This window comes from Lemur catta, chromosome 15 (genome assembly GCF_020740605.2).
Source record: "Lemur catta isolate mLemCat1 chromosome 15, mLemCat1.pri, whole genome shotgun sequence".
Classification (NCBI taxonomy): Eukaryota; Metazoa; Chordata; class Mammalia; order Primates; family Lemuridae; genus Lemur; species Lemur catta.
In genome coordinates this window covers 43003116-43030724 of record NC_059142.1, presented here as the reverse complement: position 1 = coordinate 43030724, position 27609 = coordinate 43003116, and the positions used below count along the sequence as shown (strand labels likewise).

Below are 27609 nucleotides of genomic sequence, written 5' to 3'. Positions count from 1 at the left end.
CTGGAAATGGTGTTTTAGAAACAGTAATATGCCATGCTACTGCCTTTAACTGGAGGGGGGATATCAAAAGAATTATGAGTCGAGTTTGCTGTTATTATTCTTCTCATATGATCTTTTTTTTTTTACTCACCACTATACTAACGATGATGATATTTTAAAATTCTTAAATGGGGATAATAACTCCTACCTCCTAAGCTGCTATGAGAGAATAGTATGAGAAGTGCTTAGCACAGCACCCGGCACATAGTAGGTGTTCAGTAAGTTGGTAATGCTCCTTATCATCTCTCTGAAATTGGCCTTTGACATCAGGAGACCCCATGTCATGATCACCGTAGCTCTAGTGACTGCCTTGCCCATTCTCTCTCCAGCGGGTAACAGAGGCTCTGGGCTCCATCAGGTGCTTGGGCCCCAGGACACACCCAGCAACCTTCAGGAGTAGAGGGAGAGGGGGTGAGCAGGGGCCTCCTCTGGGTCTCCTCCCTGCTCCCTGCCTTGGCTCTGACGGTGGGAACTTTCCATGAAGCTACCTATGCTCTCTGACAACTTTCTGGGCCACTTTCTCCCCAGCATCTGTCCACAGGGAGGCAGAGAGCCTGGCCTTTGGGGCACATTCAATCATATTCTTCCTTCCACACAAGCAGCTGCCCCAGGTTCCACCACTTGCCATCATCCCGTCGGGACAGTACCATTGCTGGCTCCAGGCCAGGGCCCTTCTTAAATCTTCCCCAGAGCTGGGAAACCCCTTCCCTTCCTCCTCCCACCCCACTCACTTGCATTTGACCTGCCTGAGGTGCCGCCTGTCAGGCACTCCTCAGGGCGGTGGAAGAAATCCCAGCAGACTCAGTCCTATTAATATTAGTATATGCTGTATTCTCACAATAAAGTAAGCTAGAGAAAAGAAAATGTTATTAAGAAAATCACAAGGATACTATTCATTAAGTGGAAGTGGTTCATCATAAAGGTCTTCACCCTTGTCATCTTCACGTTGAGTAGGCTGAGGAGGAGGAGGAAGAGGGCGGTGGGTCTTGCTGTCTCAGGGGTGGCAGAGGCGGAAGAGGTGGAGGAGGTGGCAGGGGAGGCAGGAGAGGCAGGCACACCTGGTGTAACTTTTACTGAAAAAAATCTGCATATAAGTGGACCTATGTAGTTCAAACCCATATTGTTCAAGAGTCCACTATACACGGTCTGGATCTGGGTTTGAGATAGTGGGAGTCGGTGTAGCAAAGGAAATCTAAGAAACAAAGTCACCTTTTACCCACCTTTTACCCACACCTGCTCCCAGGTGGGGCACGTGCTAAGCCTTACTGATGGGCCAGGGAGGGAGGGGGTTGGGGAGAGGGAAGAAATGACTAAGAGGGGAGGAGTTTCTTTTGTCTTCAGATGAAGAAGCCCAACACCACAGAGGTGACAAATGAGTCATGCTGGTTCCCCAGGCGGTTCACCAAGCAGGGCATTCTTCCTGAGCTCTTCCCTCACTGGAAGTGATGGCTGAGCCAGAGCAGCCATCTTAGACCATGAATACAGGTCACACACTGATGCCACAGCTAAAAGGAGCCTGGGTCCCTGAAGACTATGGAGTGATGGCCCTGCCAGCCCTGGCCCGCTAACCTCTGGACTGCAATGGGAGGGAGAAATGCACTTCTGTTTCTTTTAAACCACTGTTTTTTTGGTCTCCATAGCTCATGAATGTAATAATAACTGATACTGTGTTCAATAAATGTTGGCTGATGTCATCACATGATTATAACTAATGTCTGACTTCCCACTAGACTGTAAGCTCCATGGGGCAGGCCCTGTCCGTGTGGTTCAGCACGTCCCCAAGGCCCAAGCCAGCGTCGTGTGCAGAGCAGGTACTCAGTGACTGTCTGTCGAATTAGTGAGCGAGTAATGACCTTTGTTCATGCCCTTCTGCTCCCTGGGCCTAAGCACCAACATTGGGGCATCTTTTCCTTTAAGGTCTCACTTAAAGCTCATCTCCTGAGGAAAATCTTCCCTGCTGCACCTCACTTCCTCCTGGTTCCTCCCCCTGTAGGTCCCTCGGAACCTAAACTGAATGTTACACAGAGGGAGTTACCCTTATGCTAATCGGGGTCACTCTCTACTTAGCCCTCGCACCCTCATGCTCTTGCCTAACTGCACTGTACGCTACTTGGCAGGAAAAACTCACTTTCAGTTTTTTAATCATTGGGAGCCTTAACTCCAACTCCTCCTAAATGCATACAGTGGATACTAAATGCTTGTTGAAGAAAGAAAGAGAGAGGGGGAGGGAAATCTGACAAGGCCCCAGCACTAAGGAGAAATGTTGGAGCACGATTGAAGAAAAGAAGCAGTAAGTACGGCCCAAAGGAAGGGGACAGACAAGAGAGAAGAGTCCCGGGAACCAAGCTTGGAAAAATTCCAAAGGCAGGTTGCGGTGTTGAAAAACAGAAAAATGAGGAATTCAGGGAACCTGGGCTCAACTTCCATTAGCTGTGAGCCTGGGTACGGCCTCTTACCTCTGAGCATCTGTGTCCTTATTTTCACAATTAGAAGGTCTGACAAAATCAGTGATCTGGTTCCACTCCAGGGAGCCGAACCCCAACCCTCGTCGGCCAGAGAAGCTGTGCGCCCTTCAGCTCACGCTTCCACTTCCCAGCAAAATTTAGTTTGGGCAAAACGCTATGGGGCTAAAGCTAAGTTTGAGAACCACTGGACCCAGTAACGCCCCTTCCGGCTGTATGACGATCTCTGGTGTTAGGATTCAACTCCCACAGCTGGAACCGCTCCTCAAAGGAGAGAGGGTGTGCGCACGGGCCTGGGTCTCAGCTCCCCAGCCAGGCTGTAAATTCTGAGAAAGGCAAATTTGGGCTCAACTTCCCATGACAGGCAGATAGCTTTGGCTGGATTCACTGATCTTCCACAAAGTTCTGTGGCGGATACCCTGACAGGGCAGTAGAAAGGCGGTGGGAAGTATCCACTCCACCTTAGGGAGTTCTCAGGGGTGTTGAGACCTCCTTTCTGGGGTGACTGGGCCCTGAGCTCCAATATAAGTATTTCTACTCGTGCACGTGTGTCTTTAACTTCACATCGTCCTTCTCTGTCTTCCCAATCCCTGGTTTTCTTGTCACTCTTCTTTTCCCACGTGCCCCTCCCCCTCCCCGGCCCTCCCAGCCTGAGGTCCGTGATCTCTGAGCTGGAGTCCTGGTCTGGAGTCCATGAGCACGTGCAGGGCTGAATCGGGTACGGGGGCTTAGCCTGCCAGAGGCACCAAAAGGCCCACATGGAGAAGCAAGTACCAAAACCACAGTGATCCAGCCATTCAACAGAATGTTATTCAGTCTTAGGAAAGGAAGGCAACTCTGACACATGCTACAGCATGGATGAGCCTTGAGGACATTATGCTGCGTGAAATACTGTCTGATTTCACTTATCTGGAGTGGTCACAGTCACAGAAACAGAAAGTAGAATGCTGATTGCCAGGGGCAGGGGAGGAGGGAATGGGGGGTTGATGTTTAATGGGTACAGAGTTTCAGCTTGAGAAGATAAAACAGTTTTGCAGAGTGGTTGCACAACAGTGTGAATATACTTAACACTACCGACTTGTGTGCTTAAAATGGTTAAGATGGTAAATTTTGTGTTATGTGCATTTTACCACGATTTTCTTAAAAAGCAGCAGCAGCAGCAGCAAGGACCACTTGAGGAGTCCCCAGCTCAGCCCTGGCGTGGCTTCCTCTGCCCCCGGGGAGGTGCAATAGGTGAAGAGTGAGCCCTGGAAGGCAGCGAAACTCCTAATCACAGCTCCTCTACCTGCCCACCCTGCAGAGCTCCCGCGCATGGGTCAGACCCCGGTATTTCTGGATCCACCAGCTTTTGCCCTTGTCTCCCAGCTGCCAGATACTACTCATTTCTCTGAGTACACATGAAGCCTCAGGCGACATTATCACACACTCACACACACAAAACCCGATTTGATTGATTAGTTTTAAAAGACAACCCAGAGATTGGTCAAAGCCAGGGACCTTGGCCCAGCCTTGCTGGAGCGTTTATTCACAGGGAGGGGCGTGGCCTGGGAGGACCTGGGGCTGTGGCGCGATAGTCCAGGACTTCAGCTCAGCACAGTCACTCTGGTCCTCTCACTAACTCATCCTGGTACGGCCAAGGCCAAGGGCAGGCACCTGAAAGGAAGCACAAGCTGGAAAGGGCATTTTACCCTCCCACACCCCAGCCCCTTATGCAAACCCCATTTCACTATCTGGATGGCACCAGGCCCCAGGGGAACCCCAAGGGAGGCCAGGGGTGGAGGCCAGAAAGTGAGAAGGGACAGGGTTAAGAGCACAGGCCAGAGACCCTGTCTTCCACTGGGATCCAACTCTCTCGCCCCCAGGATCCTGCACAGAAGGGCCCAGGCTTCAGGGCACGGTCTTGCCTTGAGAGATGCTGGGAGAGGCAGGAGGACGTGACTGATGACAGTCAGGACAGGGCGAAAGGACGAGGGAGGGTAGAGGTTGGCAGGAAGAGAGGAGGGCAGGAAGGGAAGAGGGCAGGAGATGAGCACCAGGAGCAGGGGAGGCAGTGGTCTGGTCGGTGGTCGCTGGGCTGCTCTCACCTCCTGATCCTAAGGAGTTTCCTCTTAAGGGGCTGGAGCTGGGGCTGGGGCAGAAAACCTCTAGGGCATGTGGTGTTGCTCCTAAGCCCCTGTGTGACCCCAGAAGGGACCAGTGGGGAGAGGCTGCACTCACCTGGAGGAATCTGCTTCACCCGGACATGATGTGTTTGACGAAAGCTAGGAAAGAAGGTGAAAGTCAGCCACAGGGCTCGGCTCCTCCCAGCCCTTCATTTCTCTCTTGGCCCCTTAAACCGCTTCCCCCTTCCCTACCCTGCCTGGCTCCCAACCTTCCTGCTCCCCTTTCTCCGAACTGTAATTCCTTCTCTTATTTGGGAGTTGGTGGGTAGGGCAGAGTGCCTGTGCCTACTCCGCACTGATGCTCAACACAGCAGAAATGAGCTGCATTATTTCTCCAAATCCCCACAACCTTGAGAAAGGTGCCAGAACCACTCTTGCTACTCAAATGAGAAAACCAAGGCTCAGAGAAGGCAAGTGACTTGATCTAGGCCACACAGCCAGTATATCACAGAGCTATCTCCAAAGTTGATGCTTCTTCCATTACACCAGGACGTTCACGCCCAGGATGGAAAAGAACAACATCCACTTGGGAGTCCACCAAAGCCCATGTGACACATCTTCCCTCCAGCCCCTGGACCCACCCAACCCAAGCTGTGCCCACTTACCCATCCCTGGGTACCCTGGGAAGCAAGGCATGACCTAATACCTTCGTAGTTGATGCAGCCATTGGCATCCTCTTGCCCAGCCAACAGTTGCTCCACTTCAGCCTCAGTCAACTTCTCTCCTGCAGTGAGGGTTGGGAGGAAGTGGGCTCTTAATTACAGACGGCAAAGGAGGGACTCCCTGGATCTGGCAAGTGGTTCATACCAAGCTCCCCTAAAGGCTTTGGAAGGTGGGGCCAAGGGTCTCTAGGCCCTGCCTAATCCCTGAAGCCTCTTCCTCTGCCTTACAGCTGCCAGGGCCCCAGCGTCTAAGGTAAAGACAAGGACAGATGCCCTGGGTCCCACCTCTCAGGCCTCAGTAGTAACCCCTGCTCTACCAATCTGCTCTCAGCTCCTCTTCCAAACCCAGATGGGGAAGGTTGTTCCTGCAGAGCCCAGGAGGCAGGGCCTGGACTGGGATGTGATCCTCAGGATGCAGGGGCCCCGGGATCTTGTGTACCCCCCACATATGCCAGCTTGGCAACTCCCACCCCTCCATTCCTCCCACTTAGACTTTGTCTCTGCCCAGCTGGCATACCCAGGGTGGCAAGAACATGCCGAAGCTCAGCGCCCATGACCGTGCCATTGCTCTCCTTGTCGAAGACACGCAGGCCCTCCACAAAGTCCTCATAGGTGCCCTGCTCCTTGTTGCGGGAGATGTGCTGCAGGATGGGCAAGAACGTCTCGAAGTCCAGCATCTTGGCATTCATCTCTTCAGCGGGCAGGGGAAGGAAAGAGAACGCAAAATGAGCAGATGCTCAGGGGAGCAGAGGGTCAAGAGGGGGCCTCACCCCAGCTCGGGCAGCACCCAGGGCTTGGGCTGCAGCCGCTTCTGGGTGGGTCTCCCAGTCAGTGCTCCTGGAGGGCACAGAGCTGCCCACAGGAGCAAGGGAGGAGACCTGGGGCTTGGGAGACTTGGGCCCGGGCGCTCTTTTCTCAGTGAAGGAGCAGGATGTAAGGAAAAAGGAACCGTGACTCCACCCAGACCTCTGAGCACCGCGTGGCCAGGTAGGCAGGGGAGCGGAGGGCGGCAGCAGCAGGACGTGAGGGGCCCAAAGGGCCATACAGCCCAGGCCTCACACTCGCAGTCTAGACTTTTCACATGTGACACACACACAGTCACAGAAGTAAACCAAAAGGATTGAAACAAGAAAGTGTGTAACTCTGCACGGGGTCCCATCACTAGATCACACGGCCTGGAGCTACTCTGAATCAATGATTTTTATACATTTGCAATTCTCTTGTGAATAGCACACTTCTCCCACATGGTAGTGTGTTAAAAGCTTGAATTTAATAGATGTGAACCATTTTCAAATACCACAAATTTTGGCATTTCTTTCTTTTATAATCACTTGGGAACCTCCCAAAATGGAAGAGGCTTTTAACCTCTAAGAAGCCCCACTGACATGGGCAAGCTTTTAGCCTCTGGCCCTTTCCTGCCCAAATCCTTCGCCCCCCACTGGTATCTTCAGCAAGAAAAGGGGAGGGGGCCAGAACCAAGGGAGGGGGAGGCTCCCGCCCAGGTTTGCCTCCCCCACCCCCAGTGCCTACACCTCTGAGAAGGATGTGTGTTCTAGAGCTGCTGTTAGCTTTACTGGCACACGTGACAGATGACATTGACAAATAAGACTCACTCCCTTGCACCACTTTCTAACTGCTCGCTCACCAAAACCTATCGGAACACAAATGAGTGAAAGAGCCGTCACAGAGCTAATCTCGAATCTGCTCTAATTTATATTAAATGAATAATTTGCAAACTTCAGTGCTCTAATTATTATTAGAAACAAGTTATTTGTGAAGCAAATTACACCAGTCAGAGGATATCTCAGTGTGTGACAGACACCTTGACTGAGAGCTACAGGGTTGGGCAGTGGGGGCTATTGGCCATGACTGTGTCCCCAGCACCCTGAAGCAATAAAATGTCACTCCTGCCCCCCAGGAGCTCCCAACCTCGTGAGGGAAAAAGAACAAGCCCAGGCTACATTCTTCAAGGGTCAACTAAGTATGGGGGCTTCTAGATAAATTCCTGCAATGGGACTAGGGTAACCTGGTAGGGGAGCTTGATCCTGAAGGGCTAAAGGGGGACAAGAGAGGCTGTTAGCTGACGGGAGACAGATCTGGACGAGGAGCCCTGGGGCTTCGAGGCAGACCCGGGAGAGGTCAGCCACTCGGCCGGCGCTGACCTTCGGGCTTGGGCTTGCCCAGGACGCGCAGCACCTCGGCGTTGGTGGGGTTCTGGCCCAGGGCCCGCAGCACGTCCCCACACTGCCCATAGGTGATCTTCATCTCTCCAGCCGGGGTCCGGTCAAACAACGAAAAGGCCTCTTTGAACTCTGCAAAGAGAAGATCCAGCTACAGCCTCCCCGGCCCCAAGTGAAGGCTGTGGCTGGAGGGTGATCAGCCTCGCCCCAGGCTGAAGAGCAGGGCGATGTGGTTGTTAAAATATTCGAATATCTCCCTTCAGCCATCATCCCAGATCCTCCCTGGAACCTGTCCCCATCCCATCCTCTGACAACTAAAGAGGGAGCCTGTTGCCTCCACGACCCCTCCAGCACTGGGCCTTCCCTCGCTGGGCCTGGGAGCTCGTCTATCATTCAGTTGTTACATGATGTGGCTGTCTCTCTGCCTCACCCCTCCCACCCACTCACCCTTCCCTGGTGTAGGTAAGGCTCCTGACTGTTGAACATGGCAGAGAAGTGAGGACTTCCGGGTTCTCATCTTGGCTCTGCTTCACAGCACAGGATAAGCCAGCCTGGGTCTCAGTTTCCTTGTGCACACAAAGGGCATAACGGCTGCACCCCACCCCACCCCTTCCTGTTACTGTGAGAGTCAGAGCAGGTGGCAGAATGTGGAGGCACTTTGCAAAGTGATAAGACCTGTTGGAAAGTCTGCTATTATCTTTACTGCCTGTTCTGGGCTGAAAGGGGGCTCCCAGGCCGGAGGAAGGGACATTGTAACAGTCAGAGCACCCCAGCTCTGCCACTGACCCGTACATGGTTTTGGGCAAACTAGTAACCTCTGTTTCTTGGCTCATTTTCTTAGCTCTTGTGGGGATACAATGTGCACCTGAGTGTGCTGTTGGGGGATCACAAAGCACGCCAAGCAGTGTCCAGCACATGGAAAGGGAAGGGACAACTTGTGGTTATTACTATTTCCTAGTCTGGATCCAGCTCAGAACCACAGGGACTGGACTCCCTGAAGGTGGCAGGGCAGGTATCCCAGGGGCAAGGCTGAATTACAAAGGCGCACCTGGTCCCTTTTCTAAGAACCTTAATTCTTCACTGATTTGGATTCAACCAATTCATTAGTGGAGATAAATTTGGTCTGGCAGTACCACTGCGGTTACTTTATACTATCCACAAGGAAGTGTTTCACTAAGCAGATTAACAGATTTAGCCAAAAAAGAATTTGTGAACTGCTTAGGTGAAAAACTCATTTTAATACTTATTCCTTAAGTACTTATTTCCTTAGAGGCTGCATGTGGATTATTTACAAATCATTCCACATATCAAAGAAGATTGCCCCCAAACCCTTACTTGCAACTCTTTATTAGGCTTTCTATGAATTTAAAAGATATAAAACCACATGTCTTTCACATTACTGAATAACTGAGTTCAAATTCCATTTCCATTGCTTACTTGACCGTGGTCAAGTAAATATTTAACCTCGATAAACCTCTTCTCTTCTATAAATGGCACCTACCTCGTAGGGTCCTTACATTAAATTATATTCAAATTAATACAATAATTTATGTAAATACAATAATGTACATAAAAAATCTTAACACAATCTCCAGCACATAATAAATGTCCAAACAATGCTGTTAGTATTATCTTACTGAGTTTACTCCCAATTTTATCACTTAACTGTGTGATTTTGACCTCACTGAACCTTGGTTTCCTCCTTTTATAAAAAGAAAATAACACCTACCTCACAGCCTTGTTATAAGGATTTAATTTTTTTTAACCTTTAAAGCAATTAGCATCCCTCAGTGCTCAATAAATATATATTTGTTAGTTGAATCTGAATTCAGACTTTTTGATCTTCTCCTAGTTTGTTCAGAAGAGTGAGGCCAGGTTTAACAAAAAAGGGGGTCTCCTCATAAAAGAAGATATAATGGGGGAAAAAACAGGATATAATGATACTCAATAGGAGGCTGAAACATGAGGAGAAAAGTAATAAGAACAATGATTTGAATGCTTACCATGGATCAGGCTCTGAGCTGACAATTTTGCATGGATTACCTCATTAATCTTTAGCAAAAAACACTTATGCTAGAGGTATTATTATCCTAATTTATAGTCAATGTAGATGTGGCTTCTGATCAACTATTAAACCAAGGAAATGGTAGGAAGGAAGAGGGAGAGACCTGCTTGCTGTACCCGCTAACACTCCAACCTGTTACTGGCCTTCTGGGAACCCTGGTATGCACATAAAAACCAAATAGGAAAGTTTAAGATTACTACTAGGAAAAAACAAAGCCAGTGTGACCTTGAAGTGATGTTCGTGGGCCCAGAAGAGGCCCTTCCTCTATAGCCTGCAGTAGTGTAGTCAGCTGCTTACTAGAGCAATGAGTTCAATGGTGGCAACCCCTTTCTAGAAGGATATGGAAATCTGGAGAGGGACCAGAGAGGGAAGCCAAGGGTTAAAAGCTAGTACCTAGGAGAAAAAAAGCATATAAGAAATTGGGGCCATATCACCTAGAGAATACAAATCCAAGAAGGGATTTGAAAACTATCTCCAGATAGATGGAGGGTATGTAGCAGATGCTGAATAGAGTCACAGAATTTCTGAATTGAAAAGAACCAAATACCCTCACCTTGCAGATAAGAAAAGTAAGATTTGAAGAAGTAACTTGCCCAAAGTCTCATGGCCAATAGTGGCAGAATTAGGACAAATACAAAAAGCCTCCTGTTTCCAAATAATGTTCTTTCCACCATAACATGAGAAAACCATCATCAGCTTCACCAAAGAGCAAATAAAGAGATAACTGGGGTAAAATTAAGGAGAAACAATTCTGATGCAACACAAAGAAACATGTCTTCAAGGTCAGAGGGATAAAAGATTGGAATGGAATCAGGAGGCTTTTGTATTAGCCCCACTTCTGCCACTGAAAATGTTCAGGAGAGAAGAAGCAACCAGCTGTTTCAGTTGGCTTTGACCATGATTCCCACTAGGGAAATTAAAAATTTTGATCATTAGTTGATTTTCCAGTCTTCACTGGTGCCATTTTGTTTGTATATGCATGTAAGTATATATTTAACTAGAATGCATCAAAATTAAGAATTTCACAGCATCCCCAAAACTGCTGACTGAAAGTATCTTACAGGGCATTACAAAAACAGCGAAACAATTCACTAGTTTCCAACATGCATGTGCCAGCTCTCGTGTTCTAATTGTGGGTAAACTGGTGTCACTTGTTTGGAGGGCAATTTGGCAATGACCATTACAATGTAAAATGCACACATCCTTTGACCCACTGCTAGGAAGGTCACCTGGGGAACACATGCCAATGTCCTCCAACTGGAAACAACCTGAAGGCCTATCAGTGTAGTCCTGATTAAGTAAAAAAGGTGCATCCATGTGTGAGACTCTCTATATATAATTATTTAAAAGAATGAAATAGAACTGTTTGTGTTAATTATGAAAAGATATCCAAATATTGTATATTATTAGATAAATATCATATATTCTTTTTTTTTTTTTTTTTTGAGACAGAGTCTTGCTTTGTTGCCCAGGCTAGAGTGAGTGCCGTGGCGTCAGCCTAGCTCACAGCAACCCCAAATTCCTGGGCTTCAGCGATCCTACTGCCTCAGCCTCCCAGGTAGCTGGGACTACAGGCATGTGCCACCATGCCCAGCTAATTTTTGCTATATATATTTTAGTTGGCCAGATAATTTCTTTCTATTTTTTTAGTAGAGACGGGGTCTCACTCTTGCTCAGGCTGGTCTCGAACTCCTGACCTTGAGCGATCCACCGGCCTCAGCCTCCCAGAATTATCATATATTCTTAAATCCAAATATATACTTAATAAAAGGCATAGGCCAGTATGCATCACAGGGCTCAATTTGTGTAAACTTTGTATATATACATACATACTTGTCTGTCACTATATTTTTCTCAAAGGATATATAAATACCTCTTAATAGCAATTGTCTTTGGGAAGGGAATCACATGAAAAAAATACTTTTATTTTTTATTATTTCCTTTTAAGTAGTATATGTTTGATTTTTGTTTTGTTGTTGTTTTGTCATGTATTAGTTTAAGTTTTAAAATACAGCATGTGCTTAAAATGACAGGGTTGGATCAAGTGATCTTTCAAGGTCCCTTCCAACTCCTGTGATTTTATGTCTTGGAGGCATTTGCTGGGGGAAGCAGAGGGATAAGCTGCAATGACAGTGAGCCCTGCTTTACAGCTGGGGACACGTAGCTATCACATGGTGAAACATTTCGTTCTCAGAACACCAGACTTCTACAAAAAAGAGGCTAAAGAGTGACAATCAGACTGGAGGCTGGGAGATCTCGAGGTTTGTCTTGAAGCTGCATTTAATAACACTTTCTGTGACACTGAGAAAACATAAATCGTCTCTACAAAGATGGAGAAGAGTTGCTGATGGAGATCACAAGTGGACTAGGGCACCCCCGACTCACCATGGGCCCTGCCACCATTAGTGGGTGAGCATCTTGGCAGACTTCATGATGAGGGGACGGGAAGCTGGTAACCTAAGGAACATTCTCCAATAACAGGAACAGAAATGAACGCTTCCAAATATCTTGGATATATTTTGGGGGTGAAGAAAAAGGGCACTAACATTTGCTGAGCATCTGTTACATTCCAAGCAGTCTGGCAGAGTACTTGAGAACACGGGTCTGGAATCAGATTGGCTGAGTTTGAATCCTAGCTCCACCACTGACTGCTGTGTGAGACAAGCCACCCAACCTCTCTGTGCCTCAGTTTTATCCCCTGTAAAATGGGGGTGGTAATATTGCTGCCTCATAGGATTGTTATAAGACTTGAACTAGTTAATCCACGTAAAGTGCTTAGGATTGTGCCTAACACATGCTAGGTGTTCAGTACAGATTTACTATGATGATGATGATGATTACTATTACCATGAGGATAACTACTCCTTCTCTTCCTTTTTCTCCTTCTTCAGGAAAGTAGGAAAGTGCAAAGAGGGGGAGGTGGGGTTGTTCATACTCACCTTCAATCTGGTCAGCACTGAAGTCTATCTGTGGGGAGGGAAACAGAGGAGTGAGGGCTGGGATTACTGAAGGCTTCCCATGGGAAGCAGAAGTGGCTTCCACCACAGTCTGGTCACCTCCAGCAGGCCACTGATGAGGAGGGAAGACTACTGGCTAAGTGTAAACACCAGTCCTCTGATGAATGAGCCACAACAGACAGGCTAGGAAATAGACTTGGCCCTCTGTATCCACGGGTTCCTCAACCCTACGTTCAACCAACTGCAGATCAAAAATATTAGGAAGGAAAAAAAACAATAAAAAATAACAATACAACAATAAAAAACAACACAGCATAAGTATTTACATAGCATTTACATTGCATTAGGTATTATAAGTCATCTAGAGATGATTTAAAGTAGGCTGGGCACGGTGGCTCACACCTGTAATCCTAGTATTTTGGGAGGCCAAGGTGGGAGAATCACTTGAGCCCAGGAGTTCAAGACCAGCCTGGGCAACAGCGAGACCCTATCTCTACAAAAAATTTAAAAATTAGTCGAAGATGGTGGCTCGTGCCTGTAGTCCCAGCCACTTAGGAGGCTGAAGCAGGAGGATCGCTTGAGCCCATGAGTTCAAGGCTGCAGTGAGCCATGATAACACCACTGCACTCTAGCCAGGGCAACAGAGCAAGGCCCTGTCTCAAAAATAAATAAATAAATAAAGTATACAGGAGGATGCATGTAGTTATATGCAAATACTATGCTACTTTATTTCAGGGACTTGAGCATACCTGGATTTTGGTATCCACTGGGGCCCTGGAACCAATCCCCTTCGGATACTGAGGGGTGGCTGTAACGTAGCCTCCAAAGCTCTCTCAACACCATTTGTTAAGTTATGGCTCCAGGTAAGAGGGAAGGAGAGAAAGAGAAATACTCTGGATAACTCTAGAACCTACACTGCCTCCCTATTGTAATTCCTTTGGGTCAAAGGTAAATTCCTTATCCTAGCCAGACATAAACTGTCCTCACTTTCACCCCTTCAGTCTCTCCCGAGTCCACACTCCTCTGACAGGCTGCACTTCCTCCCCCTTTGAGTGCCCCCACTCCTTACAGTAGGATTTCTTTTCCTACTTGATGCTGACCTTAAATCCACCTCCTTCAGCCTTCCCACACCCCATTTCACCCCAACCCCTCCTGCAGCACATGTCCATTATTAAATAAAATTTATAGGAGGCCATTGGTTTGGACCGAGATCTTGCACGAGGCCCAAGAAATCTAAAAAAAATGGAGTCACCCATGCTGAATACCACGTCACCAAGACGAAACTCAGCTGTTTCTGACCTTCTAAGAAATCAGGAAAGTGAGAGATAATAGTCAAATCCCCAAACAGACCAGTTTTAGCCAGAAGCATGGTGAGGAAGTCCCCTCAGCTTTAACCTTCATAAGAAAAGTAACTTTGAAACCACCAATCTGCATTTCATTTTCTGTTTCTGCTTTCCTCCGCCCTTTTGTGTCTATAACACCAACCTCCTCTGCTCAGCGCATCAGAATACTCATTCTATTTTATAAAATGAGGTGTTGCCAGATTCTAGAATCACAGATGAAAGCCGATTGAGATCTTTAAACCAAATGTGTTGTAATTTTGTCTTTTGGTACCCTCTTAGGCACTCTGGGACAGCAAGAGTAGCTTTGCACGGCCCCTCCACCCTTTGCGAGTGTTTTCCACCCGTGCCTCTACGTGCACTCTGCTTCCTTGGAGCCAAGAGTCCCTCAGGGCAGGGATTTTTGTTATTGTTCACGGAACTACGTAGTAGAGACTCAAAAAATATTTGTTGAATGAAGGAATAAATTTTGGATTCCCCCCGATAATATGTAATAACTCAATGCTGAGTACAGAAGGGGAAAGTGGGAGGCTCTGAACATGAATGACAATGACCAAGCATGAGTCATCATTTTAATTTAAGATCTTGTATATTACTTCATGGTCTTTATCCACCCCACCCCATCCTGTCCCATCCCCTAGAGGTCCTCTCCATGTGCCACCATTCCCAGTCCTAATTCTGCTGCTGCTTGAGCTGTACCCAGCCCATCTCCTCGTCTCCCAGAACTGACCTCCATTTTTTTTTCCAGGACAGTGCCTTGCTCTGTCACCCAGGCTGGAATGCAGTTGGTATCATCATAGCTCACTGCAACCTCATACTTCTGGGCTCAAGCAATCTCCTGCCTCAACCTCCTGAGAAGCTGGGACCACAGGGCACTCAGCTACTTTTTTATCTTTTGTAGAGACGGGGTCTTGCTATGTTGCCCAGGCTGGTCTCAAACTCCTGGCCTCGAGTGATCCTTCTGCCTCAGCCTCCCAAAGTGCTAGGATTATAGATGTGAGCCACCATGCCTGGCCTGAACAGACTCCATTAATGAGGACCCCTGGAGGTGGCTGCATGAGCTGGTGGGGGCTAGGGAGTGGGGGTGCCTAAACTGGGTTGGGAAGGAAACGAGCTGTGCCCAGGAATGGACTTTGCTAAAAGCAGAGGGTAGTCAGGAAGTTAAGGGATGTGGTAAAGGATGTTCTGCACTAACTCTAAGAAAAGGTACAGTTTGCCTTACTTTGCAATGCTTTAAGCCCCAGGAGAAAACATGTAACAGAAAGTAGTATAAAAACACAAAACCTTGAATCTTAAATTCAGCTGATTTAAAAAAAACTGAATATATGGTCATAACTACATATATTGGGCTTAAGTTTACTTTTGCTCTATCTTTGAGCAAAGACTCTCCTGCACAAAAGAACTGGGTAAGTGCAATAACACGGAAAATGGCATCCATGAAAGGAATCTATTTTTTTTTTCCTACTTTAAAGCAACTTCAACAACCCCCAGGATTGGAAGACACAGACAAGGGAAAGAGGGCTGAGAAACTGGGAGAGGTGTGTGGATGGAGGGAAGCTATAGGCCAAGGGAAGGACACCCGTCTCGTGCCACTAGGCAGCTGTTGCCCAGATGCCAGGAACCTGGCTGGCGACACGCCCATAGGTATGGCGCCTCATCAGAACAAATCAGAAATAAAATCCAGGAGGGATCCTGAGGAGTAAGATGGTCAGCTTTTCTTGCTCAGCCCAGGGAGGAGGTGATGTATGGTCCTTTCAAGGACTTACACTGGCCTCAGTTTCCCAGAGTGAGCCCTAAGCAAGCCCAGGGCCGAAGCAATAGCTACCATCTCTTGGCCAAGCAGTTCTGCCCGACTGCTGCCCCTTGTGGGGATTACCTGGTCAACCCCAGGTCCTTGGCACAAGAGCTATAGGGTATCCCTGCTGCAGAGGCTGGGAGGAATCCTGAGAGGGCCAGGGAGGGTCATACAATCAGAGCCCTGGGTTTTAATTTCCCTGCCTACTTGTCACAGAACCTGGTCCTGTGTTCTTATTTTGACCTGATTCTCACAACCCCCATCCCTGCCCTGAGGCTGAGATCCCCAGGGGCCCACCGCTCCCAACCTGTTATTAATAGCTCTTCATACCAGTAGCCACTTGACCTCGTCCATTCCGGTGCCAGGGCTTAAAACTGCTCCTCTCCAGAGGCCTCTGAACCCCTCCCTCCTCGGCCCACCCTCTCTCGGTTCCATTCCTTCAGCAGCTGGGCCAGATAGCTGGGAGGTCTAAAATGACTGAGTCAGCAGGCAGGGCCTACACCAGCTCCAGGGCGAGGAATGTCCCCGTGTGAGGGGAGCAGGATGGGGCAAGGGGAACCAGGCCCAGCTCCCTGACCAGGTCAGAGAGAGGGTCTCAGCCTGGATAGGGCCAGCCCTCTGCATAATGCAGAGAGGAGCCCAGGCTGTAGCCCCAGAAGGAGGGGCCCATCCAGGTAGGGAAAGAGGAACAGGGAGACCCAGGCTTCTCTTACCTTAACTGCAGCCTCCCTTCCCACCCTCCCTCACCCAGAATGAGGGTGTGTGTGAGGGAAGCCTTTCCCAGGCCCCAGTGCACGGGGAGTACGCTCCCCGACTGTTTACAGCACTTACTCCAAGTTGCACTGGCAGCTGTCATTATGTATCTGCTCTCCATAAAGCTGTCACACTACCTGCGTGGAAAGGTTGGTCTCCTTTACTTTGCTGTGATGGTCCTCACAGTGCCTTAAAAAGGGTAGATGGTTGGGTGGTTCTACCTCCCACCATTGCCGACTCTAGGGTGGCAGAGCAGGGCTTCCTCGAACAGAGCAGCAACTTGATCTTAAGGGAAAAGGCCTATGACCAGAGATGCCCCTCGTCAGCCCCAATGCCCACTCCACTGTCCCATGGGACTGTGACGCCTCAGTCCTCATCCCAGTCCAGCCTACATGAAGTAGTTCTCTAAGCTCCAGGGTAAACAGGATCCTGAATGTCATCCCCACCCCCATCCTGATGGCTGAGCCTCACTCACCTTTACACTCTTGGGGTCAAAAGCAGTTTCCTTGGGGGCCTCGGGGGCTGAGGCCAGGGCTGGCGTAGGGGCTGGCGCTGGGGCTGGCTTGGCCGCCTCCTTCTTAGGCTCAGGCTTCTTGGGAGGCATGTTGTCTTGTTGGGATCTTCAGTGGAGGAGTGATCTAAGAAGAAACCAAGAGACGCGGTGCCTGGGAGATGAGATAGGAGACAGGGCAGCCTCCCTCCCCTTTTATCCTAAGCAGGAGCCCCCACAGAGGGGCTGGGTGAGAGCAAGAGCAACTGCTGCTGACTATAAAAGGAAGAAACACCAGCAGGGTACAGCTGACAACTGTGTATTGTCACCAGGTTTGGGGCTACCAGCCCCCTCCCCCTCGCCCCACACCTCACTCCTCTCAGCCTCCACCTCTAGGACAGGCTGACCCCTTCCTGCCACTGGGCGGAAACCTAGAGGGGCCAGGAAAACAGACCCTCTCAAAAATGCCAGAGCAGCCAGAGAGATGAGCTGACTTGAGCAGTTGATAACCCTCACACAAAGCCCAGGGGAGGGTGAGGCTTTTTTTAGCCCCTCCTGAACAGAGGCAGCCCACTGCACATTCCTTTTAAGCCAAGATCCCTTAAGCTGAGAGCCACTCTGGCCCCTCAACTCTGCCCAGAGGCTCAACTCTCCCGGCATGGAGCCCTGAAGCAACAGCTGGTCCAGCCAACCCACGCTGTCCCAGAGACTGAAACCCTCCATTCTCCAGGGCAGGCATCCCAGGAACTCCACAGATCTCAAATCCCAGATGGATCCACCCACCCAGCCACCCACACCCACACCCACACACACACACACACACACACAGACACACACCTCAATCATTCATTCAACAGGTATTGAACACTTAACACGCGCCTTAGGGGGCCTGGGTGAGAGGCAGAGAGGTGTCGCAAAAAGTTGAGGACACTGGAGGTCAGAAAACTTGGGGTCTCATTTTCACTGTACCTCTAACTCGTTCTGTGTGTGTGTGTGTGTGTGTGTGTGTGTGTGTGTGTGTGTGTGTGGTGCTTACTATGGATTTAATAACAGGCACTGTTAAGTGCTATTCATATAAAGTCTCATTCAATCTTTACCAAAATCCTGTAAGGTCATACTATTATTACTCTGTTTTACACACAGGGAAATTGAGACTAAACGCGTTTGAATTACTTGGCCAAGGTCACTCAAGTAACTACCTATGAGCTGGGATTAGACCCTAGGTGTGTCTGATTCTAAAGTTCATGCTGGAATAATTCACACAATAACCCTTTGGGGGAGGCATTCATGTTTGTGTGCTCATCAGAAAGGTCAGGATGGAGCCGCACCAAACTGTGAACAGGAGACACCCTTGGGGACCTGTGGGGTGAGGGCAGGGGGATGACAGCGATTTGTAGTGTTTTACTTTTTTCACTTCCTGTATTAATGGAAATTTTTATAACGAGCATGTACTGTTTTTATTAAAACATTTCGAAAGTTTTTTATCCACTACACAAAACTGCTTTGAGCTGAATCTTTAGACTCTACAGTTACAAAGAGGAATAAAGCTGGGAGAAGCAGAAAGGTCACTGCCTTTCTAGGCCCAGTTTGCTCACCTACAAAGCAAGATTGCTGGACGACAGAATACTCGGAGCCCACATGTGCCCATTTCCCGGCTTCCTAACCACAGGCTCCACGGCCCAGATCATTCCTTTCAGAGCCAAAGGGCCCTCAGAGATCATCTCACCTCATCCTGGTTCACGCGTGGGAACCTAAGGCCTGGCCCGCCTTCTGAGCTGCCTGAGACATTCAGCTATTTACAGGCAGAGCCAGGCCAGCTAAGTCTGCCCTCCCGTGTGCTGCGCTGTCCTAGCCACACTGCCCCTCCTCCAGCCACACCTGTGCGCGCCGCCGGTGGGCAGGGAAGCTTTCAAGGAAACTGAGGCAGGCAAAGGGGCCAGGACTTGCCCAAGGGGACACTAGAACAAGACCCTAGGTCAGTCCTGGTCCTGAGCTGGGATGGCAGTTCCTTGGCTGTTTTTGCCTCACCCCTGTCCCCTTATCTTCTGACTCACCACTCTTCCTTCTAGCCTATCAAAGCTGATCCCTTGTCACCCGCTGCCTTGTACCTCTGCTTGCACCTTTCTGTATTCCCTGTCAGTCCCCTCCCTGACCTATCTCATCCCTCATGGGGGTTGTTGGTAATAAGGAAAGACAAACAGAGGAAGCCCAGCCCCTCCTCCCTCTGCCTCCACCGGCACCCCTTCCTAGACTAGACGTCCTGTGGGGCTTGCGCAGAGATTACACAAACTGGGATTTCTGTAGAAAGCTCCTGATAGAAGCTGGAAGACCGGGCACTAGTCCTGACGTTGCCAGCCACTTCCCCTCTCAGGGCCTCAGCCCGCTTATCTCTAAAATGAAAGATAATGGGGGGGTGGGGGAGTGGGGAGGGCAAGGGCAATATACATAACCTAAACTTTTGTACCCCCATAATATGCTGAAATAAAAATAGAAAAAGAAAGAAAGATAATCAGGAGCTTTCAAAGTTCAACAGAATCCTAAGACTCCACCGACATGCTTCCGGCTGCAAGGGACACTGAGAGCCCAGGTCTTGGCGCTCCCTCCCCGACCGTCGCTTCAGTCAGCACCACACCTGCGTGTTTCACACACTGGAGTTCCCACGATCATTTTCTAAGACATGGTTCCATGCTTTAAAACTTTTTAAATAACCATTGAATGAAATATGTCCCCTTAAAAAACAAGCCTATAATTCTAGTCATTCTATGATAGAAAGAAGTATGATCCTCAAAAGGCTGTTCTTTCCTTTTATTTCCTTTATTATTTACTTATTTGTTTATTAAATTCTAAGAAGCAGCAAAATATCAAGTCTAGATGGGAACAGGGCTACGAGGTTAGAAAGCTGGGGAAGGTGAAGGGGGCTCTAAAAACATCCAAAATCACAAAACAGTGGGGACTTTGGAGACAGGCAATGATAGGTCTGAAGCCTGGTTTTGTCACTTTCTAATGGCGGGCTGAGTAGCCTGAGGACTTCTGACGGTAAACATTTCCTTTTATGAGCTTTGTATGGAATAATGTAAATAAGGCACTGCAAACAAGCTCTGGCGCACAGGAAACATTCACAGATGTGCATCTCACTTTGCTTTGCCAGGCAGATGAAACTAGAGGTGTGTTCAGGCTTCTGAGATTTTCCCGAAGGAACTCCAGACAGAGGTCCTCATGAGGGAGGGACAAGGCAATGTGGCAGTGGCTAAGGGGTTGTAAGGTGTGGGTTTAGGAATGTGGCAGAGGAGGAAAGAAAGGGAAGAGGGGGAAGGGCAGCAGCTGGAACCCACAGTGTAAAATATTTGCAGCTCAGCAAGCATATGGCTGGTCCCTCGGGCCAGGCAGCCTGCGTGTCAGCAAACACTCAGAGGAGGAGCCTGCCTGCCTGAAACCTTGGGCCACAGGCACCCCAGCTCAAATCAGTTTCTGATTCTCTTTCAGCAACCCCAGTGAAAAAAGTGCCTGGCACCTCAGAAGCAACTAGAGGAGAGCTGTGGTTTCAGAGAAAGAGCAACGGATGAATAATCAAGATACGGAGCACTGGCCTTGTTTTTACTAAAACTCCTGATGCTCACAGTTCATTAGAGCCCAGTAACCAGAGTCAGAGGTTTCCCCTGCAGATCTTGTCCATCTGGATTATCTTGCACAGGGCCTACGACAGAGATTTGCCCTCGAACACGTGTTGACGAATCAGAGAAAAGGCAAGAAGGAGATGTGGAAGCGTGAAGACACAAGTATGGCAGTGGGTTCTGGCAGCTGAGGAAGCACCAGTGGTTCTCTGGGAAGCACCTAGTGGTTCCTGAGCCAGAGCTGCTCCAAGCCACCCAGATGCTCCCATTGGAGGGACTTCAAATTCAATGGGTTGAAAACAGAGGATAGAATTTCACACCAACCAGTTTACATGAGATGTCAAATTCAGAGACAAAAGCACAGAGAACTGACATCAGCCCTCATATGGGATGGGCTCACAAACACTCCTCTTCCTCCTCCCTTTAACTCTGACCACGCAGGGCCTGTGTCCTGCCCTGAGAGAGATCTGCTAGAGACTCCTGCCTGGGATCAACTGCTGCTGACAGCAGACCTGGCTTTTAATGCCTTGTCCTTGTCACCCTCCCTCCTCTCTTCTGGCCAATGTCTCATCAGCCTGGCATCATGGGGCAATGCCCTGGCCAACACTATGTTAATCTATCCCCACAGAGAGCACTGGGTAATCTGGACTTCACTGCAAGGCAGAGGTTAAAAAGGTCCACTCAAGAGCCAGGCTGCCTGGGTTAGAGTCCTGACTCAGTTAATTCCTTGGGCAATTTAGTTAACTTCTTAACCTTTTTTTTTTTTTTTGGTCTTTTTTTTTTTCTTTTTTTGAGACAGAGTCTCACTCTGTTGCCCAGGCTAGAGTGCCGTGGTGTCATCCTAGCTCACAGCAACCTCAAACTCCTGGGCTCAAGCAATCCTTCTGCCTCAGCCTCCTGAGTAGCTGGGACTACAAGCATGTGTCACCGTGCCCGTCTAATTTTTTCTATATATTTTTAGTTGTCCAGCTAATTTCTTTCTATTTTTAGTACAGACGGGTCTTGCTCTTGCTCAGGCTGGTCTCGAACTCCTGACCTCAAACGATCCGCCCACCTCGGCCTCCCAGAGTGCTAGGATTACAGGCGTGAGCCATCGTGCCCGGCCTAGTTAACTTCTTTATGCCTCAGTTTTCTCATCTGTAAAACAGGGCTGCTAATATAACTACATAGGGTGGTTATGAGGAGTAAATGAGTTAATACAAGTGGCATGCTCATAGCACACAGCAAGTGCTCAAAATCCTTAAGCTTGGATCCTGTTTGAATGAACTAGTGTGACCATTGCTCCCTTTCCCAAGGCCAATCTCAAAAGAATGACTAAGAGAAAATACCAAGAAATGAAGAAAACTGTGAGAAACTCCTTGGGTGAAGAGGAGGGCCTTGTTTTGAATTGGGGGTGTGTGTGTGTGTGTGTTTGTGTGTGTGTGTGTGTGTGTGTGTGTGTGTGTGTGTGTGTGTGTGAAAGGTGGCTTTAATTAGGGCCAGGAGGTGGCCAGGCACAGCTGTGGAATGATTTAAAAAAAGAAAAGTGGGGGAGGGTTCTGATCTCTCTTTTCCTCCACCACTGTCTTGGAACAAACAGTACTACTTCCTCACCTGCCATGATGTGATGTGATGCAAACTGTGGTCCAGGTGTTGCTAAGGGTAACAGCAAGGCACTGAAGATGCCCCGTGCTTGTGAGGAGCTGATAAAAACAGGCCGGGGGGCAACCTAACTTTGGACAGATATTTCCCCTCCTTACTCCTCTAATTCAGGGCATGTGAACTGCAATCTAAAAAGTGCCTCCCCCTAAGGCTGCTTCTCCCTGGTGGGGAAAGGGTGAAGCCCTGACATAAGAAGCTATTTTGTGATTGGGCCTGACTGACTTGGGAGTTTTGGTGCCTGTGGTTCTCAGTTTGGGGGCTCATTCACTCCCATCCTCAATCTCTGAGCTCAGTGGCACCGGTAGGCACTGCTGGACAGAGCAAACTACATGCCCAAGGACAAAATAATGAAAGGTGAGGAGCACAACTAATTCAAAAAGATACAATTTACTTGACTACAGATTGTACCTTAAATAGAAATACAACAGACAGACCAAGATTTAAAAAGTAGCCTAATACGCATGCCAACAGATAAAGGAAAATATTACCAATATGACATGAAAAAAGGAAACAGAAAGAACCATACAAAAATGCCAACTATTTGAAAAGTGTTACAGTTGAAATAATTAAAAAAAAAGCTTTAAAAAAACAAGCACATATGTTAGGTATGAAAAATGAATCGCTAAAATAGAGCACACAATTGATCTGAAAAGTATGAGAATGGACACAGCTGCGAAACAAATTAGGGAACTGAAAGACAAAAGAGAGACTATCTCCCTGGTTGTCTAGTGGCTAGGAAGAGACAGAGAGAGAGAGAGAGAGAGGGAGAGAAAATATCTCCCAGAAAGGGGGTGGGGGTAGAGAAAGGCAAAAAATTAGAAACTATATAAAAGAAAGCTAAGAGATATGGAGAATAGAAGTAAAAATGCCTTCTGGTCTAGAAGGGCAATCAAGCTAAATATATAGCTGAAATAAATCTCATGTGAGTTTGTAAGGGACATGAATAACAATGTTCACTGCAGCATGATTTGTGGTGGCAAGGATTGGACGCGATCTGGTTCTCCATCTCTGGAAGAATGCCTAGATAAGATGTGAGCCTGCACCATGAAGGAGTGTGCAGCAGTTAGAAGCAAAGAATCAGATGTGCACACAGGAGAAACATCATGATAAGTAGCAAACTCACTGAGATATAAAGCACAATAACATTTCTATAAATTAAGAAGACACGCATATAATCTCACTGCATACGAATGAGCTAAAATCAAAGCTCCAAGGAAAGAAAACACTTATATGCATCTTAGCTAGACAGGTACAAGAATTTATGCTAAAATTGAAACCTTTCATAAGGCAAATACACATTCTTCTAACGTAAGTATGTAGGAGATTTTAATTGTAATCAACAGCACTATGTAAATTGGCTGCAAAAATAACAAGAAAAGTTTAAAGAATATTTGGATATTTATTTTGTTGAAATAAATTTAGAGTTGCTTTTTCAGCTTATACACTACCCCTTTGAATTTCCTGTTAATAATACTGAGTTATTGCTTCTTGGCCTTTTGGCTAAGATCAAGTGTAGTTTCTGTTCTTATCAATTTAATAATACTGAGTTGACACAAGAGTCAGTGAATTTTCTTAACTAGGGCAGATGTAGTTTTGAAACTGATATGCTTTTGCTTCAAAGTCAAGTCAATTCTTCTAAAATAAATGAAGCAGTTTTGTCAATTTCATGTAAATATTAAAGGAAAAAATTGTTTTGGCACTTGAGTTATTGGAAAACTTTTAAGTATGTTTGGAACAACTTAGGTATATGAATCTACTTTTTCTTTTTACTTTTTTTTTTTTTTTGAGACAGGGATCTCACTTTGTCACCTAGGCTGTCCAGGCTGTAGTGCAGTGGGGTGATTATAGTTCACTGCAGCCTCGAACTCTTGAGCTCAAGGGGTCGTCCTACCTCAGCCTCCCAAGTAGCTGGGACTACAGGCACGTGACACCATGCCTGGCTGACTCTACTTTTTCAACTGTGAATTTTATGAAATCTAAATATAGATTAAGTGTTTCTGATAAAAATTTAGCATCCCAATTGAGATATGGTATAAGAGTAAAATATGCTCTAGATTTTGAAGTACAAAAAAAGAATGTAATATATCTCATTAGTAATTTTTTACATTGGTTACAACTTGAGATAATATTTTGGGTATCTTGGGTTAAATATTATTAAAAATTTTTAAACTATATGCCTACTTGAAGCATTTTCCATTATTCAAGAACACACACAAGCAAAAAAACACACATTAAAAATATCCCATGATTGCCCATGGTGGCTGTGGTTTGGAAGGATACAGCAATGAGACAAAAAGGAATAAATAAGCAATTATACAAGAGAGATCTTACATGGAAATAAGGCCATAAATCTGGAGAATGATCAACCCAGTCCTCTGTGTGTGTGCGTGTTTGTGTGTGTGTGTATGTATATATATGAAATATGATTCCTTCCCACAAAAGAGAGAGAAATAAAGCAATGAATAACCTGAAGGCTCAAAGACCCTTAAGGTCCAGAACACCAAAGATGAAGGCAGAAAAGGAAGGGAAAGGTGTCTAAAATTCAATTTCATGGACCACGGTAAAACTAGCCCTCAAACTTCATTTCCTCGGCTGCTTTAGCATAGGTAGAGAATTCTACATGTTTGGCCTAATCACTCAACAGTCAGTTTAAATGGTCGAAATTCATTTCTGTGCTGCAATCAAGGCAGTGCTGCCTAGCGACATACCTGTGAACTGAATTCTGTGAAGAGGACAGTGGGAGGGGCCCCACGATAGGTGGGTTAGAATCCGCCTAAGGGTCTAAAGCAGAGGGCAGGACAGCTGGTGTTTGGCAAAGAGATAAATAGTTGCAAAGCAGCAGAGAGCAAGTTAAAATCCTCACCAGTCATCCAGACTACATTGTCCCTGCTATGCTGACAGCTGCAAGGGACTTTAGAGGCCCAGAGAGAAGGGAGTGACTTGCACAAGATTACACTGTGAGTCATGGCAGACCTGAGACTAGAACCCAGGACGCTACTCCAAGGCAACAGTGGGAGCTGGTAGGGCTGACAGGGGTTCTCTCAGGCAGTAGCCTGGCCCCCAAGGAGGCATCAGTGAAAGAGATGGCCTGCCACCCACAGCACGGGTAGCTCTCATTAAGCAAAAAGAGACTCAAAGCCTTAGCAGGCACTTTTTCTCAGCATTTGAGGATGTGTTTTTGATGCTAAAGATGCTTCTCTTTTCTCGGTTTCCCTTTCCGCCACCTTCCTCTTTTACTTCTTGAATTCTGACTTCCTCCCTAGCACAACACCAGTGACCTCCCTGTGGCTAGATCCAGTGTTCTTCTCTCTGGGCCTTCCCCGCTGTACTTATAACAACAAAGTTCTGCCACTGACCCTCCTCTCCTTTATCTCCTTTATCCAGATTACTCTCATTCATTTGTTCAACTAACACTTACTGAGCACCTACAGTATGCAGGTACTTTTACTAAGATGAATAAGAGGCCATGCCCAGCCCCAAGGAGCTCACTGTCTAGGTGCAGAGGATGTAAATATATAAATACATAATTTTAATATGATGCTGAATACGCTCGCAAAGATTTTACAAGGCATTACATAAACAAAAAAAGAGTGTGCTTACTTCTGCCTGAAAAATCTATATTTCCAGTCCCAAGTTCTTTCTCAAATTGTTCAAGCTTCACATGTTCAACTGACCTTTGGACATTTCTCATCTAAGTAAACCCAGGCCATGGGCTGTTTTGCACATCCTCTATCCCCCAGATTGTACTTGTAACACATACAAACAAACAACAAAGTCTAACCAAGGCAACTATGGTGCATACTCAATACTAGCATATAATCAAGTCTGTGTTTAATCAAATTACTCTGCAACTTATCTAGAAAAGAATGAACATCCGCCTAGAACCTAGCTAGAAAAGGGAGAACAAAAAACCTCTTCTTTGGTGAGCGTCCACTCAAGATGATACAGATATGTTTTTATCTAGCAGTCAGGCATATATGTCCTTTCTGAGGAAAAAAAGACAATAGCCAGTAAGATCATTCAATTTACTCTTTTGGTTCTAAGTCTGTATTTAGCAAGCAGTCTTCTGGTTAGAATCTGAATGCCTTCAGGAGAAGGAATTGGACAATGATATTTCTTGTTTTAAATTAGTAGCTCAGAACTATTTTAATTTTCCATCTTTTTTTCAGATTCAACCATCTAGGATCCTAGAATAATGGAAATTTAGAGCTGCCCAGACTCCCTAACAGCCTCTCTGCCGCATTCCCAGCCCCTAGTCTCTCTCTCTTCCAATTCACATAATCCTCAGCTGTTAGCATAATCTTTCTCAAATTCCATTCTCATGAGTAACTCCCCAGCTCAATCATCACCAGCAGTTCCTTGGGTCTATTTTGTCAAATCTAAAGTTATCAGCCTGGAACTCAGAGGTTTTTATCAGTTCTCCCAACACCACCATTTCAACCAAGCATATTCAGCCTCTACTGCAAGCAAGCTAATTTGCATATAGTCCCTGCCTTTACTACAGGTGCTCCTAGCCTCCCAGTAAACCCATCATAAGTTAAAATATCATAAGTCAAAAATGCATTTAATACACCTAACCTGCTCATGCCTGTAATCTTAGCACTCTGGGAGGCCGAGGCGGGCAGATCGTTTGAGCTCAGGAGTTCGAGACCCCGTCTCTACTAAAAATACAAAGAAATTATCTGGACAACTAAAAATATATAGAAAAAATTAGCCAGGCATGGTGGCACATGCCTGTAGTCCCAGCTGCTCGTGAGGCAGAAAGATTGCTTGAGCCCAGGAGTTTGAGGTTGCTGTGAGCTAGGCTGATGCCACGGCACTCTAGTCCAAGCAACAGAGTGAGACTCTGTCTCAGAAAAAAAATACACCTAACCTATTGAACATCATAGCTTAGCCAAGCCTATCTTAAACATGCTCAGGACACTTAGCCTACAGTCGGGCAAAACCATCTAATGCAAAGTCTATTTTGTAATAAAGTATTGAATATCTCATGTAATTTATTAAATACTGTACTGAAAGTGAAAAATAAAAAGGTTGTTTGAGTACTCAAAATACAATTTATACTGAATCTATATGGCTTTCACAGCATGGCAAAGACAAAAAATTGTCAGTGGAACCACAATAAGTTGGGACCCAGGTAGTTTCTTTCCCTGTGTCTTTGAGTCAGTCCTGGCCCTCCTAGCCATAGGCCGTTTAGCACATCTCAGACCTCTCAACCAAGAGACCAAGATGCGTTTTCTGATTAGCCTCAAAACTTCGAATACTGCCATGACTGTAAATCCCTGAAGGACTAAAAGAAAACCAAAAAACAAAAGAGAAAAAAAGAAGAACTAAAAAAAGAAAACACAAAAACAAAACAAAATAAATCCCTTAAAGACTTATAGGCAAGACCAGTATGTTCTCTGAGTCTAGAAAGGGGAAGTCAAAAAGCATCAAGTTTAGATCAATGAGA

The 27609-nt window shown here is 46.9% G+C and overlaps 1 protein-coding gene and 1 pseudogene across 2 annotated transcripts; one reads left to right on the top strand and one right to left on the bottom strand.

Annotated features, from left to right (window-relative positions):
• Positions 1–3990: 3990 nt before the first annotated feature.
• On the bottom strand, positions 3991–17074 carry MYL4 (myosin light chain 4). 2 transcript variants are annotated; one of them, XM_045525931.1, is made up of 7 exons: positions 16891–17074; positions 12510–12537; positions 7488–7637; positions 5843–6016; positions 5310–5387; positions 4719–4762; positions 3991–4154 (listed from the first exon to the last, which is right to left on the bottom strand). In XM_045525931.1, exons 1-6 carry the CDS (start codon positions 17017–17019, stop codon positions 4734–4736), a joined length of 588 nt encoding a protein of 195 aa, XP_045381887.1. In that variant the 5' UTR covers positions 17020–17074; the 3' UTR covers positions 3991–4154; positions 4719–4733. The 2 variants fall into 2 exon arrangements, with proteins under 2 accessions (XP_045381887.1, XP_045381886.1); XM_045525930.1 differs by lacking the exons at positions 12510–12537; positions 16891–17074 and adding an exon at positions 7953–8054.
• A 6563-nt stretch (positions 17075–23637) lies between these two features.
• LOC123621289 lies at positions 23638–23768 on the top strand (annotated as a pseudogene).
• The last annotated feature ends 3841 nt before the right edge of the window (positions 23769–27609 follow it).